At 42.7% G+C, this 27,547-nt stretch overlaps 1 protein-coding gene and 1 pseudogene across 1 annotated transcript in view; one reads left to right on the top strand and one right to left on the bottom strand.

Annotated features, from left to right (window-relative positions):
- LOC148373464 (aconitate hydratase, mitochondrial-like) overlaps positions 1–27,547 on the bottom strand; it is a 50,353-nt gene that overhangs the window by 21,717 nt on the left and 1,089 nt on the right. Inside the window, 16 exon segments of the mRNA XM_088325801.1 lie at positions 7,244–7,435; positions 8,208–8,303; positions 10,952–11,134; positions 11,228–11,339; positions 11,429–11,502; positions 11,585–11,742; positions 11,972–11,998; positions 12,001–12,076; positions 12,224–12,315; positions 12,402–12,506; positions 19,296–19,446; positions 19,550–19,676; positions 21,357–21,388; positions 22,327–22,419; positions 22,523–22,781; positions 22,855–22,997. Of these exon segments, the coding sequence (XP_088181927.1) occupies positions 7,244–7,435; positions 8,208–8,303; positions 10,952–11,134; positions 11,228–11,339; positions 11,429–11,502; positions 11,585–11,742; positions 11,972–11,998; positions 12,001–12,076; positions 12,224–12,315; positions 12,402–12,506; positions 19,296–19,446; positions 19,550–19,676; positions 21,357–21,388; positions 22,327–22,419; positions 22,523–22,781; positions 22,855–22,997 (1,920 nt within the window).
- Positions 21,887–22,054, top strand: LOC148373465 (5.8S ribosomal RNA; annotated as a pseudogene).

Here is a 27,547-nt window from a genome sequence, read left to right as displayed (position 1 = left end):
CAGCAGCAATGGCTATACGTTCATCAGCAGAAGTAGTACTATTTCATCCACTAACTTTATGGGTCAGCCATTCGGTGGACATACTACTCACGCAAACAAAGATGTCATTCTTGTCCCCAGCAAGACACATAGCAATGACGGCTGTCTTATTATCCCAACCTCACCTAACCATCAAAAGGTGTAACACCCTCAACCCAGCAACCCTCTTACCTACAGAAGAAGATGGACAACCGCATAACTGTACAGAAAAGACTGAAGAGGTTTACAAACCTCGCCCAGATCTCAAGGACTCACCACTCGACGAAGGAGACACCATTTTTGTGGATGGATCATCAGGCAAAGACCAGTTTGGACAGAACAACCCAGGTTATGCAGTGGTCAGCCAGACAAAGACTTTAAAATCTGAACCACTGCCCAGCAACTACTCAGCTCAAGCTGCAGAGATAATTGCCCTGACAGAAGCCTGTAAACTGTTCAAAGATAAAGCTGTCACTATCTATACAGATAGCCAGTATGCCTTTTCAACCATCCACACCTTTGCTACCATATGGGCAAGACGAGGAATGAAGACCTCATCCGGCAAACCAGTCCAACATGCAAAACTGCTAGCAGAACTGTTGAGAGCAGTACTACTGCCCTCTAAATTAGCAGTGTGCAAATGCAAAGCACATACAACAAACAAAGACCCTGTTTCACTTGGAAACGCAAAAGCTGATGCAGCTGCGAAAAAAGCTGCACTTCGACAATCAGATACTTTCACCCAAAGCAATCAAGAAAATTCGTCTCATATTCCAACACAAATTTTAATAGACATGCAAGACAATGCACCTGACAAAGAAAAGCAACAATGGATGGACATGGGAGTCACAAAAACTCTTGAAGGACTTTTTCAAAAAGACAACAAACCCGTCATTCCCCGCAGTCTGTATCACGCGGTCGCTATTTTGAGCCATGGTAAAAGCCACGTCTCAACAGGGGGTATGACGTCCGTGGTACGACAAGCATTTATAGTACCGTTAGGATTACAAACCTATTTTAAAATTTTTTGTAGATCTTGTTTGGTTTGTTGCCGACACAACGTCCAAGGTAACATTAGGCCAAAACGAGGGAAGACCCCAGCTGGGACTTACCCTTTTGAAATCGTACATATGGATTACATTGAACTGTCTAAAAGTGGTCCATATAAATACTGTCTTGTGCTTGTTGATTCGTTTTCAAAATGGGTAGAAATTGTACCGTCAAAATATAACAATGCACTTTCAGTTGCCAAAGCCATTTGTAAACACATCATCCCAGAGCATGGCATTCCAAGAGTGCTCTGGAGTGATAATGGCAGCCATTTTGTCAATGACATTATTGACAACATGGCTACCCATTTGGGTATAACACTCAGATACCACTGTTCCTATCATCCACAGAGTGCAGGGCTTGTTGAAAGAACTAATGGTACAGTTAAACTAAGACTTGTTGTCGAAATGTTGGAGAAATTGGAGGTTCGATAATTGAGAGAAAAGTCTTCTCATATGTGGATAAGGATGGACAGGAGCCAGCCTCGTGGAGGGAGATGTCACTTTATTGATGCGTCAATGACGATCTCACAGAGCTAGGAACATGACAATGTATTTAAAGCTGGTAGTGACGATTAGGCTTCGATTGAGTACACCCCAAAAGGCGGTCCTGTATCACGTATCAAGTACAGAGCGTCCCGTCCCTTGCACGCTATCTTCAAGGAAACTTAATGTCTGCCAAGAGTATCTTCAAGGATGTCTACCCGACCTTTTCCCACTACTGTAAGCAAGTCTTTCTAAATTTCTACATGTATGCAAATCTATTCTTCAAATGCAAGTGTATTTACCACAACATATCCCCCCCCTTTTTTTTTTTTTTTTTTTTTTCTGCTACCATATCCCCCCTTTTGGGAGTTTATACTCCCACTTTGAATGGAAATTAAAATTGAAAATCAATACAGAGTAGTGGCAAAGTATTACAAATCATAGATATCAATACACGGACAGAGTTTACGCGAATCGAAAATAAAATAAAATTCTGGCGGTCAGCCTGCTGTGATCATTCTAACTTTCATTGTTCATGTCTCATTTACAAAAACCCCCAACACTCCAAACATCTGACCCATGCACTAACCCCCCCTTCATTTATCTTTATCCGTACATACCGGATTATACACGTAGACCGTCGACGGTTGATAGGTACGTGATAAAGGTAAATGAATAAATGAACTGATAAGTGAGTGATAACAAATTTTGGTAACAGTCGTCGATACATTTCAAGATGAGTGCATGACTGGATAGTGATACAGCATACACATCGGCCTTTGGCCTGACCCCCGTGAACAATTTGAAGACCATGCACTGTCGTATTCGTCAACGGGTGTCGTGAAGTCAGATGTTGGAGTGAGTGTTCATCCCAGCAGGCATCACGCTCAGTTTCCATGCAGCCAAAAACCCGGAAGCGACGATGCATCCTGACCATCCCAGACAGCAGCCTGTTCCCCGGCAGTGTGACATACCAACAAAAGAATCACAATCAGAAACCAATATATTTGTTGCTGTTATTCCTAGTGCTATATAGTGTGTTGCGTGTTCAACAATAGTGCTAATTGATATGCGTTGCCCTCACGACGGTGTAGGGTCCCTCACGCCTCGGATGGTTCCACTTTCGTTGAAACCTTGATGTAGACGAGATCCCCTGGGACGTCTTTTCAAATGGTTGTTCGACCTTGGACTCTTGTCTCTATTCTCCTTAATAATCCTCCTGATGCTCCTGCATCTGGAGACACATCACCGTTTTCCTGGAAAGCAGATTCAAAATACAATTTTAGCAGTATTTCTGTGTTAAAAATAAAATAATTCACAATCCAAACGTATCAATATTCCTCAGATTTGTAAACACTACGTCAATCAACAAGATTCTAGCGTGATTCAATGCAGACTCGTGTTGTTCGTTATCACCGCCCCGTCGACGGCCTTGGCCGTCTGGCTCAGTCCATCGTGACGTTCCACTCGTAATCCGCTGTAGGAATGCGACCATGAGCTTTATCAGTGCCACACTGACCTTGGTGCCCAGTTGTCTACCTCTCTCTCCTCCAAACTGGCTGCAATCAGTTCAGATTGCCCCCTGCTCACTGTTTGAGGACAGCCTGGATGTGCTCCAGTGTCCCCACGACCCTGCTGTAGACAAGCGGCGCAGACAACGGATGAGTGAACGTCTTTGTTTGTTCTTTACTTGTTTTTCTGTCCATCTTCGGCCTTTTTCAACAGTGCGTCTGACTTCTGAATCCTGTTAAATCGGTCATGTTTACAAACTCGGATGTTTAGTCTAGGTTAAATGACCATGAAGACATCACCTTAGCAATTAAATCCTTAAATTTGTCATGGTCTTCCTCAAGATCGAGTAATCTGCTCCTCATTGTCTTTTGAAAATGTTTGCCAAATTGTTTCCTCAATTTACCCAAACTATACTTATCACGTTCATCGGAACAAGATCTCACAAATCAAAAGGCCACACGCAAACGGAGCACTTGACGAATTAAGTAATCCCTCCACTTTTATTTATTTTCCATACAGCAAAGGAGCGAAAGACGGGGGAAAGACGGGGGTGCGAGAATAACCCACAAAAAGCAAGACACTTTAACGCACATACAAGACCGTAAAATGTAGAATAAGCAGTCACTCCATCATTCATCCATGCGTCCTTAACTCCTCTCCCAACGCCAAACAAAACAAAAAAAAACAAAAAACAGTTAAGTATAAATCACCCGCGCACTCTCACTCAGGCGGCCGGGGGAGAAACCGAACCGAACAGAACACACATGCACAGACAGAGACACACGCACAATTATCGCCAGCTGGCACACACACCAACATTTCCGAATGAGACATCTCCCAGACTGAAAACATGTCAGCAATTCTCACACATTCTTTGTATCGCTTGTTTCTATGCGAATATATCTTAATAATACAACATCTGATTACTGCTCATTTTTATAACGTCGGTATAACCTTTCAGATTGTAGAAAATGGCGAGGTTCCATGCACCACACTTCTTCTTAAGTGCAAGGTTACATGTCCGACTCCCAATCATCAATCGACTAGGGAAACACATAAAACATGCCCCGTATTAACCATATATAGATCGTCTACTCTCGAACTGTCACTTCAGCAAATGATGACGTCTTATCACAGCTTTACACAGATCTCAAGACAATCATAAATATACAAATACCGACGCCGCTGCAACCTCTTATCCAGGTTAAATTAGCCTTTTTCCGTTTTCAAGCAGCCTATGTCCCAAAACAAACAGGACTCTCTGAGCTCAGAATCCCGTCGGACATAAAAATCACAACTCAGTCTATATATCTCATCCGTCCGAACTTGGGCCTGACTATAGACGGAAAATTCCACGTGCACGCATTTTCATAATTTAGCTCCGACGTCACAGGCTCCCGTCCTCCCACGAATCTCGACAAGCAAACCGAAATAAGGAGAGAAAAAGCTTTCCTTACCTCACTCGCTCATTTGAGACCGTTCCACTGAGAAGTCTTTTCCCTTTTCTGTTCATTTAAGTGCCAGCCCCACGTTGGGCGCCATTTAAATGTTGTCGAAATGTTGGAGAAATTGGAGGTTCGATAATTGAGAGAAAAGTCTTCTCATATGTGGATAAGGATGGACAGGAGCCAGCCTCGTGGAGGGAGATGTCACTTTATTGATGCGTCAATGACGATCTCACAGAGCTAGGAACATGACAATGTATTTAAAGCTGGTAGTGACGATTAGGCTTCGATTGAGTACACCCCAAAAGGCGGTCCTGTATCACGTATCAAGTACAGAGCGTCCCGTCCCTTGCACGCTATCTTCAAGGAAACTTAATGTCTGCCAAGAGTATCTTCAAGGATGTCTACCCGACCTTTCCCACTACTGTAAGCAAGTCTTTCTAAATTTCTACATGTATGCAAATCTATTCTTCAAATGCAAGTGTATTTACCACAACAGACTCAAAAAGACAATGGAAGAAACAGGCAAACCATGGCCCGAATGTCTAAGTCTAGTTAAAACATATATGAGAATTACACCAATAAACACAGGCATCACACCATTTGAGGCTGTGCATGGCAGACCTTTCCACCTTCCAATGTGGGAAGGTCAGCCATTCTCAGAAGAAAAAAACCAAGCAGATCCAATGACAGAGTGGTTATGTAAACTATTTAGAGAGAAACAAGTTGTGTCTGCAAATGATCTGCCGCCTGGTTCTATTCCTTTGTTTCAGGAGACAGTGACTCCTGGTGACCTGGTGCTCATAAAAGTGGTGAAAAGAAAGAGCTGGTCCAGTCCACGTTGGGATGGGCCATATACAGTCCTGCTCACCACGCCGACAGCTATAAAGATAGCTGAAAGAGACACCTGTATTCACCAGAGTCACTGCAAAAAAAATCACCGAACTCAAATAAACATGCTTGTCACCATCCTAGGGTGGGGACACATCCTCACCCTGCTCCTCTTGCCAGCCCAATCGATGCAAGCCAACATCCGCACCAAAATTTGGGGTCCAGAAAGCCAACAAACGACATGTCCTGTCATAAAGCCAATAGAAGGGGAATACACCTGGTCTGGAGGTCCGGTATATCCCTAATCATGGCCCTCCAGACCAGGATGGCAGTTGACCTCGCTCTGGCCCCTCAAGGTTGTGTATGTGCACTGATAGGAGAACACTGCTGCACCTACATACCGGATGAAAACACATTGACCCAGGAGAAGGACGTTCAGCCGGGATGGCTCGATTGGCTGTACTCTGGCAGCTGGTCCCAGATTCTGGTGAAGATCCTGGCACCATTTGTCGGAATCCTAGTGATCTTTATTCTCCTGTGTGGCGTATGTTCTTGCTGCATCGTGCCCATGACAAAGAAGATGGTGTCAAGAATGTTTATTGCTCATATGTACCATTACAAATTGATTTCTGTCCCACAATACTCTGATGATGATGATACTGACCCAGACAGCGTTGTCTAATGGACTTATCCCTACCAACTAAAAGGGAAAACCCCCTCACTGTATACACCACTGACACACGAAGATCCGAGTGGGTAAGGCCGGTCGGGCCCCTGCTTACACCGTCGTCGGCAGGCGACCTACGATGTCACACAGGCTCGGGTTAGGCCCTGTGGAGACCAACGCGCAGGCAGGGTTCTTTTTGTTTTAGTTTTTTGTGTGTTTTGGGTTTTTGTTTGTTTTAGCTATGATTCTTATAGTTAACCATCGCTTATTACTACTATGTTTTCTATGTTTTATAAGAAACACTCTCGACCTCATAAAAACGAGGTGGGAGGAGGGGAATTTTTTCCTTTACGAAGGTTTTTCGCCCCTCCACAAAGCTACCAACCTGTTGGATTTCTTAATGATGTGTAAACTTGAAACCTCTGGTATTGTTTTCACGGATGTTCTTCGAAATTTACAACAGGGGGGAAATGTAAGGTATATTAAATCTAGTTATTTGTAATTTTCTCTATTATCTCTATTATTCACGTCACAAATGGCTCTGATGGAATGTACTTGAGTTCATACTATTTTTATTACTTATTCTCTATTTTTCTACTCTTTTATATGATTCTGTTTAAAATATATGCACACTTTCAGTCTTTATTTTGAAGGATACAGGAAAGTCGTCATGGTATGTTTTTACAACTGCTTGACTTCTTCTAAATAAAAACATTCGGGTCACTGGGCCACGGTGAGAGAAAGGGAGTCATTCAAGGGAGTGGGTCCGTTTTTCTCCCCGCGGTTACTGGAGGCCTCCTGTTGATATCAAACCTGCATCTTCCTTGACTCTCATATCAGCCAAAGATTAATATCCCAAATTAATCTGACAGTTGGTCATGCTTTCCTCCCTCCAGATGGAACGGGACACAAGAAAGCGGCCATGTCATTCGGGTCAGGGTGACACAACACACTCTTTTGTTCAACAGCAGGGCCCGACAGCTTTAACTGGTTTACCCCTGCTGCATCATACAGGTGCCCTGCCCATCCCTTAGAATGCGTCCAAACAACTCACTATCCTTTTACAACACCTCTCCACTCATTTTTATCACCAACAAGAGCTCTAGCTTCCACTAGATTTCGACCTCTTTCCTGCAGTGCAGGCCTGAATTATAACTACCGTACTCAAAAAAGCTAGTGCGTGGTCTTAATATGGTAGCACTTCCTTTGTGTGAAAATGGCAACTCATAACTCGCCTTGTAGTGCCGAGCCACATCTGGTACACCATCATACTCTCCTGTAAGATGGTTCTTGACTTTATTGACGGCATCATTCTCTATGTTGACTGCACCAATCAACATTTTGTTAGAGATGTTGTCGAGGTGACCATGGAATTTCAGCCAAGGCCTGGCAGCAGTGATATGATCGGTGGTGCACTTTCCTTTCACCTAAAACAGGGGTCGGGAACCTATGGCTCGCGAGCCATATATGGCTCTTTCTATGAATATCTATGGCTCAGAGACAAATTTGATTGCATGCAAAATATCTCTATCTTGTTCGAAACTTGAGTTATTCATCCTATTCAGGTACACGCAAATCCAATCCAAAGCTAAGCGGCCGACGTTGCTTCGCAGTATATATAGGGCACGTTTTTCACTACAATTTACAGTCAAGGTGTCACACAAAAAAGGGGGGAAAAAACTTGTTTTGGCTGTTCAACGCTAAAGAATCCTTTATATAAAAGTTCACTATATAATCTGTGTTCAGTGTTCAGATACCTTATGATGAATCCACAGAACACACTGTAAATACGCCAAAACACCGGAAGAGAACTTAGTCTTTTGATTGGGTGAGTGGGAGGGATGGGTGGAGCCATGCAAAAAGCGCAAGCACCCCCTTCCATCTCTCGCCCTACGCCATCTGCGCCAAAAGTGAGCTCATCAGGCTCCCTATTTGCAGAATGTTGTGACGTTTTTACACAATAACTATGGTGTGGCTCTTTCCCAAAATAAAATTAATATTTTTTGCTTTTATGGCTCTTTGAGTCAAAAAGGTTCCCGACCCCTGACCTAAAAGATTCAATAAAAAAATTAAGATGATCAAAAATGGAATGAATCATAATCATCAAAATGCTGTCCTTAGTCGTGTGTTCAGGTGTTGTATTCATGAAAGCAGTTCATGAAATGAAATTTTTGAAAAAAGCAGAAACCTTTAGGTCACCTTTATGAGGACCTTCATGTCTTCCAGGTCTTCTCCGTGCCACTTGTCAAAGGGCTCCAGCAGCTGTAAATGGCTACTGGAAGGGTTTACATTCACCTGGAAAACAAATACAAGACCTAATTAGTTTTCCTTTTTTCCTTTAAAATACAGAACCCAATTCACTTAGTCTAGAGCAGGGGTGTAAAACGCTGTACTTGTATTTCTCTCTCTCTCTTTCACTCTGTCTATTTCTTTCTTTATTCCTCTGTCTTTTTCACTGTTTTTGTACCTTCTTTTGCTCCCTTCCATTTTCCTTTTCTCTCTTTTCTCTTGCTTTCCCTTCCCTCATTCACTCCTTCTCTCTTTGGATTTATTTATTTCTTTCTCTTTCTTTCCCCCTCTCTTACCATTTCTATTTCCATCTATTTTGTTTCTCACACTCTCGCTCTCTTTTCCCTGTCTCTCTCTTCTCCCTTTCTTTGTCCGACCCTCCCTACTTTTATCTTACGGACGCTAACATCGCGCTAAACGGCTTCTGCGCTGTTCGGGCTGACAGAGGGACAAAAGTCAGTGGGAAGCGCAAAGGAGGGGGACTGGCTATCTACGTGAACACGAGGTGGTGTAACCCCGGGCATGTAAAAACAAAGCTTTCTATCTGCTGCCGTGATGTCGAACTTTTGGCTGTAAGTCTTCGTCCGTATTACATGCCCAGAGAGTTCGGACACGCCATTGCTGTCATTGTTTACATCCCACCGCGCGCTGATGCGGAAGTAGCGTGTGACGTCATAATAATAATAATAATAATAATTTCCTTGTATTGTCATTCTGTGTAACAATGTACACAGAACGAAATGTCGATTGCACCTGACCCGTTGTAGCGAGCCGATGCAGCCGCAGCCAACAGACATCCCCCCACTAAAAATAACTTCAGCCCAGGTGTGTGGAGAGCTGAGAAGGCTACGAACCAGCAAGGCAGCTGGTCCGGATGGAGTATCCCCCCGACTGCTGAAAGCCTGTGCGTCTGAGCTGGGAGACCCTCTACAGCGCATCTTCAAACTGAGCCTTGAACAGGGGAGGGTCCCTCAGCTGTGGAAAACATCCTGCATCATCCCAGTCCCAAAGAAATCAAGACCTGAGGAACTCAACGACTTCAGGCCGGTCGCCCTGACATCACATGTGATGAAGACCATGGAGCGGCTGCTGCTGCACCACCTGAGGCTACAGGTCCGTCACGCCATCGACCCACTGCAATTTGCTTACCAGGAGAAGGTGGGAGTGGAGGATGCTATAGTATACATGTTACACCGATCCCTCTCTCACCTGGATAGGGCGAAGGGGGCTGTGAGGATTACATTTTTGGACTTCTCCAGTGCCTTCAATACCATACAGCCTCTGCTACTGAGTAGGAAACTGACAGAGATGGGAGTTAGCTCACCTTGTAGAATGGATTACTGACTACCTGACAGGCAGACCCCAGTATGTGAAACAGGGGTGCTGTACATCGGACACTGTGGTTAGCAGCACAGGATCTCCGCAGGGGACCGTTCTCTCTCCGTTCCTATTCACTCTATATACATCGGACTTTAAGTACAACTCTGAGTCCTGCCATGTGCAAAAGTTTGCTGACGACACTGCGATCGTGGGATGTATCAGAAACGGGCAGAGGAGGAGTACAGGAAATTGATTCAGGACTTTGTCCGATGGAGCGACGCAAACCACCTGCACCTAAACACCACCAAGACCAGAGAGATGGTGGTGGACTTCAGGAGAACCAGAACTCACCTGGTTCCTGTAACCATCAAGGGAGAATGTGTAGAATTTGTCCAGACCTACAAATACCTGGGTGTGCAGCTGGACAACAAACTGGACTGGACTGCCCACACAGAAGCTCTATGTAGGAAAGGGCAAAGCCGACTTTACTTCCTCAGAAGGCTGGCCTCCTTCAACATCTGCAAAAAGCTCCTGAAAATATTCTATGAGACAGTAGTGGCAAGCGCCCTCTTCTATGCGGCAGCGTGTTGGGGAGGCAGCGTCAAGAAGAAGGATGCCTCTCGTCTCAATAAACTGGCTAGGAAAGCGAGCTCTGTTGTGGGCAAAGAGCTGGACAGCCTAACAACAGTAGCTGAGAGACGAGCACTGAAAAAGCTGAGGTCAATCATGGACAATCCATCGCATCCACTACACAGCATTATCTCCAGGCAGAAGAGCAGTTTCAGCGACAGACTGCTGTCACTGTCTTGTACTACGGACAGACTGAAGAGATCTTTTCTTCCTCATGCCATGAGGCTCTTTAACTCCACCCGGCAGAGTAAAGGCCCACATTAAACCACACCACCTACATTGGATATTACTGAATCTTACTGCAATATGTATTCTGTGTAGCACTATTTAGTTACTCTATATAACACGCTACAGTGGGCATTTGCACGTCACACTGGGTATTTGTATATTGTATTCTTTTGGCTTTTTTATTGTACTGTTCTCAGCTCAGGGATGCTGCTGGAAATGTGAATTTCCCTTAGGGGATGAATAAAGTATCTATCTATCTATCTATCTATCTATCTATCTATCTATTTCTTTTTCTTTTTTTTTCTTTCTCTCTATTCAGGCCCCCGAGAGAATGTTTGTTCCATTGTGTGGCCTCCAAATTAAAATTAGTTTGACACCCCTGGTCTACAGCGTTGTCGTCAATGCGCCAACTTATTTTCCTTCACGTTCTTCAACTCTCAGTGCAAACATCCTTAAAGCAAATTGGCGGAGCTAGCCTCAACAGTGCTGCCATCAACTGGGGGGTGCTGGTAAGTGTCTTGCCCAGGGTCAAAATCTCTGGAGGGGAGCTCATCACCAGTAGGAGGTTCCAACTTAAATTTCTCCCCATTAGGAGCGGTCAAGTAGTCCGTCTCTGGGTTAAAGTTGAGGGTACCAGCAAGAGCCAAGGCAGTGACAATCTACATTAAATGACCGAAGAATTATTTAAATAACAGAGTTTGAGCCATTGTAATTTGACTAATAATGCTTATTTTGAACATGTCGATGGTTACCTCTGGAGAGGTGACAAAAGCATGTGTTGCTGGGTTAGCATCACTCCGAGCAGTAAAATTTCTGTTAAAGGAAGTAACAATAGTGTTTTTCTCTCCCTTTTTCACGTCCTTCCTGTCGACATGGAATTTACAAAGCATGTAAACATGAAAGCTTTTTATTAAACTGTTAAGAGTAAAAATTGAACACCAAATAAATCGTACCTGTCCCATTGACCAATGCAAGGTCCACAGGCATTGGCTAGTACAACTCCACCAACATCACTTAGGATCTTGGCCTAGATAAGACAACATTAAACAAAAATGCCAATTTATAGTATAATTGTACTGTACTTTCCGTTGACCGAGGTCTTGACTCACATATCCATCTCGCTCATTAGTGGCACGGATCTGCTCTGAACCAGGGGTGACCGTGAACTTAGACTTGCACTTGACGCCTTTATTCAAGGCTTGCTTGGCCAAAGAAGCCGCTCTGCCCATGTCTTCATAGCTGGAGTTTGTACAACTACCAATCAGACCTGTATATAACGTGTAGCAACTCACATTGAATACACATGAAGAATCTCAGGAGTCACAGTCCAAGTCATTTTGGATTCACCATTAGAGTTTTATTATTGAAAGAGTAGAATCATGAGCTTTCTGACTCAACATGATCTTAACAGTTCATTAGCTCAGCTGGTGACAATGAAGAAAGAATTATTCAATTTTCATCAACAAAGAAAAAATAATTTAGAAAGCAAAGCATACCAACTTTCACCTCGAGGGGCCAGCCACTTTTTGCGCAACAGCACCAATGTCAGACACAGGGTGGGCCAAGTCGGGGGTGAAAGGTCCATTGATGTGTGGCTTCAACTGTTAGCAGAAGCGAACAATAATTAAAGACAGGATAAAGACAAACAATGATAAACAACCACAGAAGACAGCTGTTCTTAGCTTATGTTTGCAAAATAACAAAACCGCCCAATCTAATCAAAACTAAAAACACTTAATGTACTGCACCTCACTCAGGTTAATCTCAATGGTCTGGTCATATACGCAACCATTATCAGGAACCAAGTCATCTTTGAACTGATCAGCTAGGGTGGCGATCTCTAAGAAAGGAATTTAAAACAAAAGTCACAAAAAGGATTGAAAATTGACTAAACATTACAAGAAAAAAATGGAAAAGAAAACATACCCGCACGTCCAGTCTTATCAAGATAGGTCTTCATGCGATGGTTGTAGGGAAAAAGGGATGTGGTAGCGCCAATTTCAGCCCCCATGTTGCAGATGGTAGCCATACCTTGTGAGTGAAGCAAAGAAATCAGCAGTCTTGTGTCACTTGTCTAGGACTGATTTGATGCGTTTTTAAATTGGAAGTTATCTTAACATAGAAGTTCAGAATATTACAGTACAATGATTCAGAATATAACTGAATTACCGTAAATTCCGGACTATAAGCCGCTACCTTTTTCCCAAACTTTCAACCCTGCGGCTTATTCAGTGACGAGGCCAATTTATGTAATTTTTCTAACGGCCGCCAGCGGCACTCGAGTACAAAAGGTAAGATTTAGACCAGTGGAATATATGCGCCGAGGAAGACTGCATCTTCTTGCCATGTGCATAAATTAAATTAGCGTAAACATACCCTCATCATGCAAAATGCAAAAAGAAAGGCACATGACGCAGCTTTCAAGCTAAAAGCAATCGAGCAGTCCAATAAAGAAGGAAACTGAGCGACTGCACGTAAACTTGGCATAAACGAATCAATGGTGAGACGCTGGAAACGGCAGCAGGAAGAACTGGAGAAATGTAAAAAGGTGAAAAAACCTTTCCGAGGTAATAAAACTAGGTGGCCCGAACTGGAAGACCTTCTAGAAGACTGGGTGAACACACAGAGAGCAGATGGCCGAGGTGTTTCGACTTTGCAGATCAGACTGAAAGCAAAAACAATCGCCACAGAAAAGAAAATTCCGGATTTCAAAGGAGGACCGTCGTGGTGTCTTAGATTTATCAAACGAAAAGGTCTGTCCGTCAGGAGACGGACAATTCTGTGTCAGCAACTCCCTCCCGACTACGGGGAACAAGTCGCACATTTTCACAAATTCTTTCAAAAACAGATAGAGAATTCAATTGGACCAAACGACATAATAAATATGGATGACGTACCTCTCACATTCGACCTGCCCCTCACCAGGACCGTCAACAAGAAAGGAGAATCATCTGTCACGCTGAAAACAACCAGACATGAGATAACTCATTTCACCTGTGTTTTGGGCTGCACTGCATCTGGACTAAAGCTTCTACCAATGGTAATTTTTAAGAGGATTACTTTGCCGAAAAAAAACTTTCCGAAAGGCATTGTTGTGAAAGTTAACGCGAAAGGGTGGATGGTAGAGAGCCTAATGAAAGAATGGTTGCCCATGTGTTATGGCAAGCGATTGGGAGGATTTTTTCATAGAAAAAAAGCATTACTCGTTTTGGACAGCATGAGGGCACATATCACAGATTCTGTGAAAGCAGCCATCAAGAGGACAAACTCCATTCCAGCTGTGATTCCTGGGGGCACAACGAAGTATTTGCAGCCGCTTGATATTAGTGTGAATTGTGCATTTAAAGTGGCGCTACGTGTTGAATGGGAGAATTGGATGAAATCTTTCACTAAAACTGGCCGCATGCAAAAGGCAACTTTTTCGCAAGTCTGCCAGTGGATCCTGGCAGCGTAGGGCAGCATGAAAAAAATCCACCATCACCAACGGGTTCCGAAAAGCCGGTCTGCTGTGTGACGGAGAGGAGGGCACAGATTCAGGAGTGGACAGCGACAGTGACAGCGCGAGTAAGGCTGCGGGAGCGTGGGAATACGTCTAAATGACAACGTTTTAGACACTGAGGAAGACGACTTTGATGGCTTCAGTTCTAAGGAGGAAGATGAGGACGGCTTACCGTGATTTTTACAAGTACGGTATGTTTTTTTACCAGGCCCGTTTACTGTGTTGCGAGCGTGTTGCTACCATTAACTGCCCTGACACAGGCACTGTTTGGGATGAAAGTTAAATTATTATTATTTAAGCTTTGAAAACTCTCTCGGTGTACCGTCTTTCTTTGTAAATATGTGTAACCCATGTATATTACCGTATTTTCCGCACTATAGGGCGCACCGGGTTATAGGGCGCACCCCCAAAAATAGTTTTTGGTCCTATATCTTCCATAGATAAGGCGCACCGGATTATAAGGCGCTACAATGGGAACGTCAACAAAACAGTCAGATGATTCAGTCAAACTTATTACCCCCTTAACATTCCCAAAGCTTGCAAAGAAGCAAATACGTGTCGTAGACACGTGCGGATGCGGTGTCCGTACGATGTCACTCAAATGCATCATTTCAAATATCATTCGGAAGGTTAAAGTCTTGGGATTCAAGAAATGCCAACCATTCCTTAGTTTCCATTTTCTTTTTCGCTCGCAACTTTACTGTGCATATGACAATAAACACTTGGAATTGAGTTTATTTCACTCAACTCATCACAGCAACATCAAGATCGTTTTAAAACAAGATATCGGGAAAATATAAAGCCGCATCGTTCAATAATGATACGTATCCATGGTCTTCTTACAACCGTGAGTGAGGTAAATCCAGGAGAGTAAAATATTTACAAATACAGACTAATGAAACATGTTTCTTTATGGCGTAGTTTAGCAAGCTTGCTATTCAGTCATCTTTTTCGGCCAATTGCAGGGTTTGTTTTGGCCCTCTAGCCTATCCGAAGTTCCGAATAACTTCAGCCAATAGCGATCGATTTAACTGATGATTGACACATCTTTTTCGGCCAATTGCAGGGTTTGTTTTGGCCCTCTAGCCTATCCGAAGCTCCGAATAACTTCAGCCAATAGCGATCGATTTAACTGATGATTGACACATCTTTTTCGGCCAATTGCAGGGTTTGTTTTGGCCCTCTAGCCTATCCGAGGCTCCGAATAACTTCAGCCAATAGCGATCGATTTAACTGATGATTGACACATTTTTTTCGGCCAATTGCAGGGTTTGTTTCGGCCCTCTAGCCTATCCGAGGCTCCGAATAACTTTAGCCAATAGCGATTGATTCAAATGATGATTGACACATTGGTTAGCCAATGAAACGCCGGTATATAAATCCCAGCATACACCGCGGACTACTCCACGTTCGGGGGAAAGTCAAGTCGGCGGCTGTTGCGTAAGTTGCGAGACCTTGCGATTTAATATTGAGCCATATATAAGGCGCACTGTATTATAAGGCGCATGGTCAGCTTTTGAAAAAAATTAAGACTTTTAGGTGCGCCTTGTAGTGCGGAAAATACAATATGTATTTGCAAATATATATTTTTGTAATGTATTTATTTATATTTATTTTAGACACTTATTCTAAAATGTTTTGCACGGGCGAATAAAAAAGGAGGGGCGGAACAAACGTGGGGTGATGGGAAGTGGTGACCGTTAAAGGTGAGGAACAGACAGACCTTTTTTTGGACGCGGCGGACAATAGTGGATATGTATTTTTCCCACCCTTACCTTTGGAAGTATACACTTTTTTCTTTGGATTACTTTCAACGGGACCCGGACTCTGCAGGTCTGCATCAAACCTTAAGTAGCGGTATCATTTTCCGTTCTATTTGCCGGCTGTGATTTTTGGACAGTGTACTTTAATGAAGGACATTTGCATTGAACCTCGTCTGCACCCACCCGGAGGGGGGAGCCGGAGCTACACTGTGGGAGTCCCGGCAGCAACGGCCTGGGTTGTGGAACCCAGAAGGGAGAGGACCCACGCAGAGGGAAAGGACCCACACAGAGGACTGGAAGAATGCTGCTTGGGAGGGTGGGATGGCAGAGCTATGCCCTTGCACAATAGTATTGCCTTTTACACGCTGGTTAACTACTGTTAAAAGAAAATAACTCTGAAATTGTTTAATTGATGTTGAAAATGTCAGGAAAAAATGTTAAAACGTCATATCGTCACGTCATATTGTCAAATATAAAAGAATTGTGAATATGCTTGATGGCTGTGTTTTGCTGCTGTTGGTGTCGGTGGATTTGTTCAGACCGAGGACAATCGACTTTGGCCTGGACGGATCTATTGACACTAACAAAGATGTTATATAATGAAATTGTGAATATGTTTGATTTTCGAAAAGGTTTGTTCAAACCTCACTTTGTGTTTGCTGTTAAAAACGTAATATTGGAATATAATATTGTGAATGTGCTTAATTGCTGTTGAGATTGTCATGATTGTTTTCTGTTTTTAGTGTCAATAAATTTGTTCAAACCAAAAATTTGCATTGAACCTTTGGCACAAATGTTAAGAAAAGATAGATTTGTCGAAGGGATCAATATCCCAGGAAGTGGGGGACAAATTACCAAGTGTGTTTTGTACATGGATGATTTTAATATTTTATGTACTGACCGCGCATCTGTTGGAAGAGCCCTTGACTTGACTGACCTGTTTGGGAGGGCGTCTGGGTCAAGGCTAAATAGAGAAAAATCACAAGTGAAGTTTTATGGAATGTGGAAAGAGACAGAAAAGGCAGGACTCCCGCTGACGGTGTTAAAGACAGACCAGAAAATCCTAGGGATAAAATTCAATGCGGATGGAGGAGGCGAGACCAACTGGGATGACGTGACAAGGAAAGTTAAGCAAAGACTTGTTTTTTGGTCACTAAGAAAACTGACAATAGAGGGGAAGGTCCTAATCATCAAAGCAATCATCCTCCCAATGCTTTTGTCAATCAGTTTAGTTTTTATGCCTAAAAGAAACGTGCTGTTACAACTGGACCGAGCCATCTTTCGCTTTGTCTGGGGCTCAAAGTGGGAAAGGATAAAAAGAGATACAATGAAAAAGAAAAAGGAAAAAGGGGGGAAAGGAGTGCCTGACCTCCAGCTTTTCCTGGGAAGCAAATATGTCTCTCTCCACTTCCAAAACGCTGTGGGCCCACCCAACAACCCGAAAAGTCAAGCAATGACCCGGTTTTGGATGGGCTCATATTTGCGGAAGCTAAAGCTTGTACCCAACAATCGTTTGATACCAGTTTCATTTAACTTGCCACCAACACATCTCTTTATTCGGGATTTTTTGAAGAAGTTTGATTTGGAAAAACAAGAATGTCACACTTTACAAAACCACAGGGCCCTTATTGCTATTGTGCAAGAGCGAGCAACAGTAAGCCCTGTGCGGGGGCTTGCGTTTGGCGAATCCACAACGGTTTGGAGCAACGTGAATCATTCTGCCCTCCCAAACAGACTACGAGACTTGTCATGGATGGTGGCTCATGAAGTTCTCCCAGTCAGAGCCGTAATGCACCACCGAGGAATGTCAGCGACTTCGACGTGCCCTCGACCTGGCTGTGGCGCCCAGGAGTCGGTGAGGCACCTTTTTTGTGAGTGCAGCGCTGCCCAGGTCTTGTGGACAATGGCCGACCAACTAGGAAAGTTCCCGGACTTGCCAGCAGGGGAGGTCCCTGATGCACAGTACGTGCTTTACGGGGTGAGTCGGTCGAGGAGGTCTCGGAACGACTTTGCCAGGGACTGGCTCACTCTCGCCGCCATCAAGGACGCCATCTGGACCTTCAGAAACCTGCTGGTATGGAGGTGCAGGCAGATCCCCCCCGTGGCTGTGCTCCAAATGGCTGCAGATACCATACAATCTGCGAGCGGCGGGCCTAGGACGCAGCCATAAAGAAGACTCGTCTGCACCCACCCGGAGGGGGGAGCCGGAGCTACACTGTGGGAGTCCCGGCAGCAACGGCCTGGGTTGTGGAACCCAGAAGGAAGAGGACCCACGCAGAAAGGAGAGGACCCACACAGAGGACTGGAAGAATGCTGCTTGGGAGGGTGGGATGGCAGAGCTATGCCCTTGCACAATAGTATTGCCTTTTACACGCTGGTTAACTACTGTTAAAAGAAAATAACTCTGAAATTGTTTCATTGATGTTGAAAATGTCAGGAAAAAATGTTAAAACGTCATATCGTCACGTCATATTGTCAGATATAAAAAAATTGTGAATATGCTTGATGGCTGTTGAGATTGTCGTGTTTGTTTTGCTGCTGTTGGTGTCGGTGGATTTGTTCAGACCGAGGACAATCGACTTTGGCCTGGACGGATCTATTGACACTAACAAAGATGTTATATAATGAAATTGTGAATATGCTTGATTGCTAATAAGATTTTCGAGAAGGTTTGTTCAAACCTCACTTTGTGTTTGCTGTTAAAAACGTCATATTGGAATATAATATTGTGAATGTGCTTAAATGCTGTTGAGATTGTCATGATTGTTTTCTGTTTTTAGTGTCAATAAATTTGTTCAAACCAAAAAAAAACATTTAGTTTCAATCGCGGGACTTAAAGTCGGGTTTGGGTTAAATTTGTGTTTGTGTTACATTTCTTAATGTGGGTGCATGCGGCTTATATACAGGTGCGGCTTGTGTAAGTACAAAATCGGTTTTCCTCTTAAAATGTGGTGGGTGTGGCTTATAATCAGGTGCGCTCTATAGTCCGGAATTTACGGCATACGAAAGAAAGACCATTTTTTTAAGCCATCACATTTTGCAAACAAGGCAGAAATATGATCTGATGGAAAGCAACGCTATGTGAACTGTTAAAATACGCTTAAACAAATCTTACTGGACATATGAACCCTGCCACTACCTAACTTCATTGCAGCTGCTTTGTTTTTAAGATCTCGTAAATCATTTCGCAAAATGTCGCCAAATGTCAGACATCGCTAAATTTAGCTATCCAGAGTTGTATTTCCCTGGGAAGCAAAAAAAAGTGTTAAATACTTTCTATAGGGCGTGCTCTTTGTTCATTGGCTCATCAATAAAACCTCTGCTGATTTGTCATTGTTTGCAGTAGCTACAACCGTTGTAGCTACTGCAAACAATGACAAAAGTTATTAAAATTTTAAATGTGACAAGCCTTCGCCTGCACGTACTCACAACTTTTTACATGCAAAAATGTCAAACTTCCCATATGAAAATAAATTGAAAACTAGCAACATCGCCTACCATAAATCTACAGTAACCTGGAAGAATAATCTTTCACTTGACTTTAAACGTCTTCCTTACCTGTACAAGAAATCGAATCAACTCCAGGTCCGTGATACTCCACAATAGCACCTGTGCCACCCTTGACAGTCAGTATGCCAGCCACTTTGAGGATGACATCTTTTGGAGAAGTCCATCCAGACAGGGAGCCAGTTAGCTTGACTCTTATCACCTGTAAGAGGAAAACCATCAGATTTAGAACAAAAGTAAAGACAAATAGACTACAAACCTACCAAAAACTTCACTTTGGGTCCAAATCAATGTAATGGACTCAATTTGGGACATTTAAGCTCCCAGGGGATTCCGGCCATAACATCTACAGCATCAGCTCCGCCAACACCAATGCAGACAGAACCCAGACCACCACCATTTGGAGTATGCGAGTCTGTACCAATCAGCATAGTTCTCCAAGATGATCTGCACAACACAAATTGGTCTTTAAATTCTCATAACATGTAACGCTTTTTGAACAGTGACGTGTTGTCAGGAGAGGCCTGTGAGAATGCATCTCACCTGTCATCATGGAAATATAAAACTAAAAATGTATTAAACGGTTATATGTATACAGTCAGTTTTAAATTTCTTACTCATTTAACTTCACAACCGAGGTGGGTAGAGTAGCCAAAGAAATTACTCGTGTGAAAGTACTGTGACTTCAGAATAATACGACTCAAGTAAAAAGTCGTAATCCAAATGATTACTTGAGTAAAAGTAAAAAAAGAACTTGGTGAAAAACTACTCAAACACTGATAACTGTAACAACATCTTATGTATTGTTTTTTAAAACAACCATTCAATCAGATCATCAAATTACCCATCCAGTCAACAATTAAATTGGATTTAAAAATAGATTAAAATAATCAAGGTAATAATTTACAAAAACAATAAAATAACCATGGATTAAATCAAAGAAATACATTAAACACGAGTAGCCAATTTAAAGCCCCAGTACTTTTTTTCCGCAGGCAGACCAACAAGCTAGCACAGGGGTCGGCAACCATAAATAGTGAGAGATATATTGGACCAAACAAACAAAAATTGTCAGGAGCCGCCAAAAAATAAAACCCTTTTATAAACAGTTTAATGACCACAACACATGCTGTATGTATGTATATTATCCTACTATCAAAATGAGAAAGAGGATGACGTGACTTCTCTGTGGTATGCTACTGCTTCAAGTTTAAATGTGTTATTATATGAATGAATTACTGAATATTTAGGGCAATGTTGTCTAACGCTAACAAAAATGAGTGCCAAAAAAGGCAACAAAACGGCAGACAGACATGGCGGCAGCCTTATATGGATTCTAGTATGTGAAAGAAATACAAATTTCACAACATATGATATTTTTACAAAAATTAACATTGTATAATAATAATAATAATAATAATAAGAGTTCATGTGTTTTGTTTGTTTACTGAATAAGAGTTGTTTGTACCAAGGAGCACTTAATATTACACAAATGCAATTAGGAAATTCAGTTTTTCATGTCATTTTTATTTTGAGGATAAAAAGAAAACAAAGGTTCATAATGTGCCTCTTATTCGGGAAATGTAATAAAACGCACGATGCATTTACTCTATGAAAAAAAAATTAAAAAGTAAATAAAATTGCATTAATACAGTTTAAGTTTTATTTCTGATCAGTTATGTTTTACTTTTCTCCCGGGCTCTAGGCCAATCACACACCCACCGGTTTGTTTTAAAATAGCCACCTGCTTGGCATGTGAATTGCCCCTTTGCAGGAGCGCATAAATCGGTTCACACAAGAGAAGGGGAAATGTGCGCACTTACGTAACAGCTTCAATGTAGTCCACAGTAGCAAAGTAAGTTTCTTGCATCACAAATTTAATCAAGTAAAAAGTCAGGGTGCAGGTTTCCCTTGACCACTTTCTGTGGTGTGTCTTGGGCAAGTACAGCCTGGTGGCGCCAAATGCCTCTACAGGCAAACATATGTTTCCAACCGGTCTCAGACCGGGTAGTTTTCACGTGTTAATGTGCTAATCACTGCAGTATGGAAACACTAAGAGTAAAAAGTATAGCAATTTAAAAATACTCTAAGAAGTACAAAATATCCCAAAATGTACTCGGATAAATGTAATGGAGTAAATGTAACTCGTTACTACAGTGGGACCTCGCTACTTCGCGGTTTGGCGTTCGCGGCTTCAGAGCTTCGCGGTCTGTAATGGTAAAAAAAAAAAGAAAAATGTATTTTTTTTTTTAAGGGGGCGTCGCTACTTTGCAGATCTCGGCGCGCGGTTTCGGTGCGGCTTCCGCTTCACCGCCCCCCCCCTAACCCCACAGGTCCCCCCAGCTACCCGTTTCCCCCGCGGCCGTCTGTCCGTCGGCCGGAGCCATCGAGGGCCGTGTAGCGCCATGTAGAGCCATCGCGGCCCGGGCGGGAGACGCCGGACGCCGGCCTCCGCGCCAAGCGCCCGACCCGCTCGGCTTGTCGCGGTGTTGTGTGTATCGCGCCCGAAAGTACCCGCACCGCGGGTTAGGGGCTCGCTCGCGGGAGCGACCGCACGGCACCCGCGGTGCGGCATAAGTAAAAGCCCTGTCGTGAATTTGTCTCCGATCGTCCCGGGCGGACGTAAAATCGCCCAGCTGTACGACTCTTAGCGGTGGATCACTCGGCTCGTGCGTCGATGAAGAACGCAGCTAGCTGCGAGAACTAATGTGATTTGCAGCTGCGATTGGCTGGCAACCAGTTCGTCTTCATACTGCAGAAGTTGAGCCCATTAAAAAAGTGAAGATTTTGCCACTTGTGCAAAAGCGTCTAGTGAGATTTGTGTGATTTAAAATCATAACATGACGATTTTTCTGTTTTTCAATTTTTTTAAATACCAATTCAACTACAATTATTAACCGTCGCACACGCACGCACGCACGCACACACACAGACACGCGCACACGCACACACACGACCCAAACCAACACCCAAACCAACACCCAAACCAACACCCACACCCACGAAAGACTTGTGCCACCGCCACCTTAATTAAACACAGGGTAAATGCTGATACATGAAACAGTGACAATGTGTCAAGTACCTGATGGATGATTCCCGAACCTGGTTTCCAAAAGCCCACTCCGTATTTGGCACCAGCAGTTGCAAGGAACTTATAAACTTCCTGGTTCACTTCCTGTGTCATGCATTTGAAATTTTAAACTTAAGAGTATCTCTTCTTGCTCCAGAAACTGAAGGGGTGACTTAACTGTAGTTAGTAAAGTTCCATTTGTGCTCACCTTGGCTCTCTGCAGGTCCTGAGTCCCCCCAATCTGAGCCTCAATCAGATGATCACAGTGGATTGTAGATGGCACGGCCACCCTGGGAAGACCACTGCTGATGAACTGAAGCATTGCCATTTGAGCCGTAGCATCCTGCATAGCCACGCGATCCGGGCGCAAGCCCAGGTAAGTGCGGCCACGCTCAATCTCCTGCCCCGCTGGATCATCCAGATGACCATACACAATCTTCTCGGACAGAGTGAGAGGTCGGTTGAGTCTGATGGAAGGAATTAATTTATTACAGTAATGTATACCCGTGGTCAAATGAAGATGGCAGAAAGGGAACTGACCTCTTTCGAACAATGTTGATGTTCTGGTGCAACAACTCATAGTTAATGCTGGAACCAGGCTCAAAGCGGCTCTTTGCCACTTTGGCCTCAGCACTGAGGGCAGAGCACACATGGAGTCGCCTAACGCCAGTTCTAAGGGCCAGCTAAACCAGGAATAAAACAAAAGACAATTTCAGAAATGTACTACTAATTACAGCTTGTATTTTACAACCCACCAAGGCACCAAGTTTGGACTTACACAGTAACACAATAAAATAAGGGTAGGCTATAAATGGATATGCTATGAAATGGTATGTTTGAGAGGGAGACAAGTAAAATATGATCGAAAAATAAACTTAAAACTGTAGTCAACACAGGAACCATATCTTAACAAATTTGATATATGGCCTACTCAAATGTATTAATAGGGTTATTTTGAATTGTGTATTTTTATTTTTGGGGAAAAAAAAGAATTTAACAGTGAAAGCCACTTATTTTACTTGTTTTATTATCATTCAAAGGGCAGCCAGGTTGACATATGACTCAGAAAAGGACCAATCATGGCCTTGTTTCAGAAACAGGTTAACCATTATATGATGCAAACTTCTGTGGAGAGAAGGTCGCAAATGGCTACCTCAGTAGGATAAAGCCAGATGGTGTTGCTTTTTAATAATAATAATAATAATAATTTCCTTTGTATTGTCATTCTTTGTAACAATGTAGCTCATAATCTACAAAAACAAACGCTGTGTTCATCAAAAACCAAAACAAAAAAAACAAAAACGATACCACTTAACATAAAGTAAAATACACAAACAGCTTCTTTTCCTTTTTACAGACATTACACATTTAGAAGGAAACAAAGTAAATCAATTTTTGGTGGCATAAAATTTGATTGTTATTACTGCATAGAATAGAATGGGAAAAAAAGAAAAGAAAAAAATAGAATAGAATAGACCCACGACCCTACTGAGGATAAGCGGTGCAGCTAATGAGATGAGAATAGAATAGAATAGAAACCATGTCCAATGCACAATTAGATTAAAAAGTGCCAGCCTAATAGTGCAAGAAAATTTACAATAAGATAAAAGACCACATTGCATAATAATAAGTTGAGGGTACTAGTATAAATATAAAGAACTGTATCATCCTTTGTGATTATTGCACAATTCCATGTCTAAAGCATGGTTAAACAGTGTTTTAATTAGCAGCATTGAGGGTGCCTTTGGGTTACTTTTCAGTCTGTTAGTTCTTCACTTGATGGTCCACCTGAAGGCAACAGTTCTAACATAGAATGTCCAGTGTGGAAAGTGTCCATGGCAATTAGCCTGCGACCCTTTGACTTTACCAGGCTTGCATTCTTTATTTGAATTACTTTAGGCGAACCACTTGACATATACAGGCTTCAGTTTACTTAAAGGTGGGTTGCGTAGGTTGAGGGGTTCTGACAAAGTTGAAAGTTAAATATTTTCTCTATTAAGTATGTGTTAACAGTGCCAAACGGAGTTAAAAAAGCCCGGTTTTATTTTGTATTGCTCCTATCTGCTTTTATTTTATTTTAACATTATTTAGTTACATTTGAGGTGCTAGCCAAATGTAGTACCAAAAAAACTGAAGGATTCACTGGACGCAATATAAGCACGGGCACAGTTTCTGAGCTCTCCGATATTCTTACAGGAGCAGTTGCGTCCTTTCCTTCCTACATAGGCTCTATCGAACCACTCCTAAATGAATTCAATGCTACCCTGGCTAGTGCCATGGATTCAGTAGCGCCCATCCGGCTTAAATCACGACCTTAAAGATGCACACCTTGGTTTAATGATGAAACTAGATCCCTTAAACGAGAATGCAGGAAATCTGAAAGAAAATGGCGCGCTACCAAGGTTGAAGTTTTCCATCAAATCTGGTGTGATAGTTTGTTGAAGTATAAAGCGGCCCTGGCCTCTGCAAAAATCAGCCTACCTTTTGAAGGTGATTGCGTCACAAAAGAACAATCCCAAGGTCCTTTTCGACACTGTAGCATCGCTCACAAGGCAACAGACTATCCCAGATAGCTCCACTCATTCTGCCCACGACATAATGGTCTTCTTTACTAAGAAGATCCAAAGCGTACAGGAAGAAATTGCTAAAGACAGTATTAATTCAACACATACTCAAGCACTCAAATCTATAGATGCACGACATGGTGGCTGTCCAGGGATTTTGTCCCGTTTTAGTGAACTGTCACTCGATAACCTTAAACAGATGGTGAATACGGCCAAACAGACGACTTGCCAGTTCGACCCGCTTCCAGGTTCACTTATTAAAGGTCTCTTTGGCGTTCTTGCATCTTTAGTTCTAAATATTTTACACATATCACTCTCCTCAGGTGTAGTTCCAGCTGCTTTTAAGTCCGCCGTCATTAAACCCACACTGAAACGACCCAACCTTGATCCAGAAAACTTATGTAATTATAGACCTGTGTCAAACCTACCGTTTCTTTCTAAATACTTGAAAAAGTAGTGGCACAGCAGCTGAATGATTTCATGTCCGAAAACAATCTCTTTGAATCAATGCAATCAGGATTCAGGGCTAACCACTCTACTGAGACAGCTCTGATTAAGGTAACCAATGATCTCCTACGGGCAATGGACTCTGGCGCATCATCACTTTTGCTGCTGCTGGACCTTAGTGCTGCATTTGACACAGTGGACCATAATATCCTGCTAGAACGGTTGGAAAAATGGATTGGTCTCTCAGGAAACGTCCTCTTATGGTTCAGATCCTACCTCTCAGATAGGACACACTGCGTTAAATATGGCGAATTGACATCTGAGCCATTTAGTGTTACTTGTGGTGTTCCGCAGGGTTCAGTGCTTGGCCCCCTTCTCTTCAGCGTTTATATGCTTCCACTAGGTGATATTATTCGCAAGTATAATATCAGTTTCCATTGCTACGCAGATGACACTCAACTCTATCTCCCGATGGAGGAATCTGCCACACTAAACTGTGGTAATTTGGAGGCCTGCCTCACTGAGATAAAAGAGTGGATGTCACTAAATTTCCTGCGTCGTAACTCTGAAAAGACTGAAATGTTAGTTATTGGTCCATCTAAGTCCCGTGACTTATTCTCTAAAACCGCTGTGAACATAGACAATTGCCACATCACACAGAGCGACTCACTTAAAAATGTAGGTGTCATTTTCGACCCCGATCTGTCCTTTCAAACACATGTGAAGAAAATTACTAGAACCGCTTTCTTCCATCTCCATAACATTGCTAAAATTCGTCCTATACTTTCTCAGTCGGATGCGGAAATCATAATTCACGCATTTGTTACCTCCCGTCTCGACTACTGTAATGCACTACTTTCCGGTCTTCCGATGACCAGACTCAAGAGTCTTCAGCTGGTACAAAATGCTGCAGCGAGGCTTTTAACAAGGACAAAAAAGTACGATCACATCACCCCAATTTTGGCTAACCTGCATTGGCTCCCTGTTAGCCTAAGATGCGATTTTAAGGTTCTCCTATTACTATACAAAATCATACATGGACTTTCCCCCTCATATCTTTCAGATCTGATTTTCCCCTATGTCCCGGCCCGAAGCCTTCGTTCCGAGAGCGCCGGTCTCCTGGTGATTCCAAGAGCCAAGAAGTGTTCCGCTGGTTCAAGAGCGTTCTCCATCCGGGCACCGGTGTTGTGGAATGCTCTTCCCCCTGAGATCCGATCTGCAACCTCAGTGGAAATGTTTAAATCTAAGCTTAAAACTCACTTCTACTCTATAGCATACGAATAACCTAAACTTCTTATATGTAATAACTTGTGAAGCCCTTAGAGACTATTTGTGATTAAGGGCTATACAAATAAAAATGACTTGACTTGACTTTTACTTTTATCAGGCCTGTTTGGGGAGGAACAAACCCCCTAAAGATGAAAAAAAGAAGAGTTTATTTAAGCATTTCTAAGCAATGAACACATTTTGTGTTACTCTGCTGCCATCACCTGGCTTAAAGTCATGATTGCGGCCTTAGGTTTTAAAATGCCGCACCCCACTTTTAAAGGGAGAATGTGTAATCTTTAGTGCCTCATAATTGTTCAAAAAAACTTTCACTGGGTAGAAAAAAAAAACATTGATTTGAATACTAGGAAACAAATACTTGAATTATGATAGCATCGTTAATTTTGATGAAAGATACGTTCAGAAATTTGTATTTCTTTTACATAATGGAATCCCTACATATAAGTCGGTGCCATGTTGGTCTGGCATCTTGATGCTATGCTGTGCTCTGTGGCACTGTTTTTTTTGTTTACATTAGACAATACAGTGCCATTTAAGTGGTCAAATGTTATAGAGGCATGTTAAACTAAGTTTGGCTCGGAGGCCAGACTATCTGTTCTCAGGTGGGCCAGATCAGTAAAAGAATGTAAACTTAAAAGTTTAGCTTTGTTACCAGTATTATGCTTATCATTTAGCCCACCTTAGTAACCCGCCCTACATATTATAATCACAGATAATAAGGGATCTTTTCTCAACATAACAAATGTATTTAGAAAGAATGGAGAAAAAGATTTTCCTGTTTGGCATTGAATATGTTAACTGGTCTAGTTTAACAATTGAGTAAATGCAATTTTACACCTGAACCATCTCACCACACTATATAAACTCAGCACTGGCCTCTAGGGGCTAGAGATGACATTTATTGGGGGGAAAATGGATAGAAATGACCGAGAGAC

The sequence above is a fragment of the Urocampus carinirostris genome, chromosome 1 (assembly GCF_059441175.1).
Source record: "Urocampus carinirostris isolate Australia breed hairy pipefish chromosome 1, RoL_Ucar_1.0, whole genome shotgun sequence".
NCBI classification, from domain to species: Eukaryota; Metazoa; Chordata; class Actinopteri; order Syngnathiformes; family Syngnathidae; genus Urocampus; species Urocampus carinirostris.
This window is presented reverse-complemented; position numbering and strand designations above follow the sequence as displayed.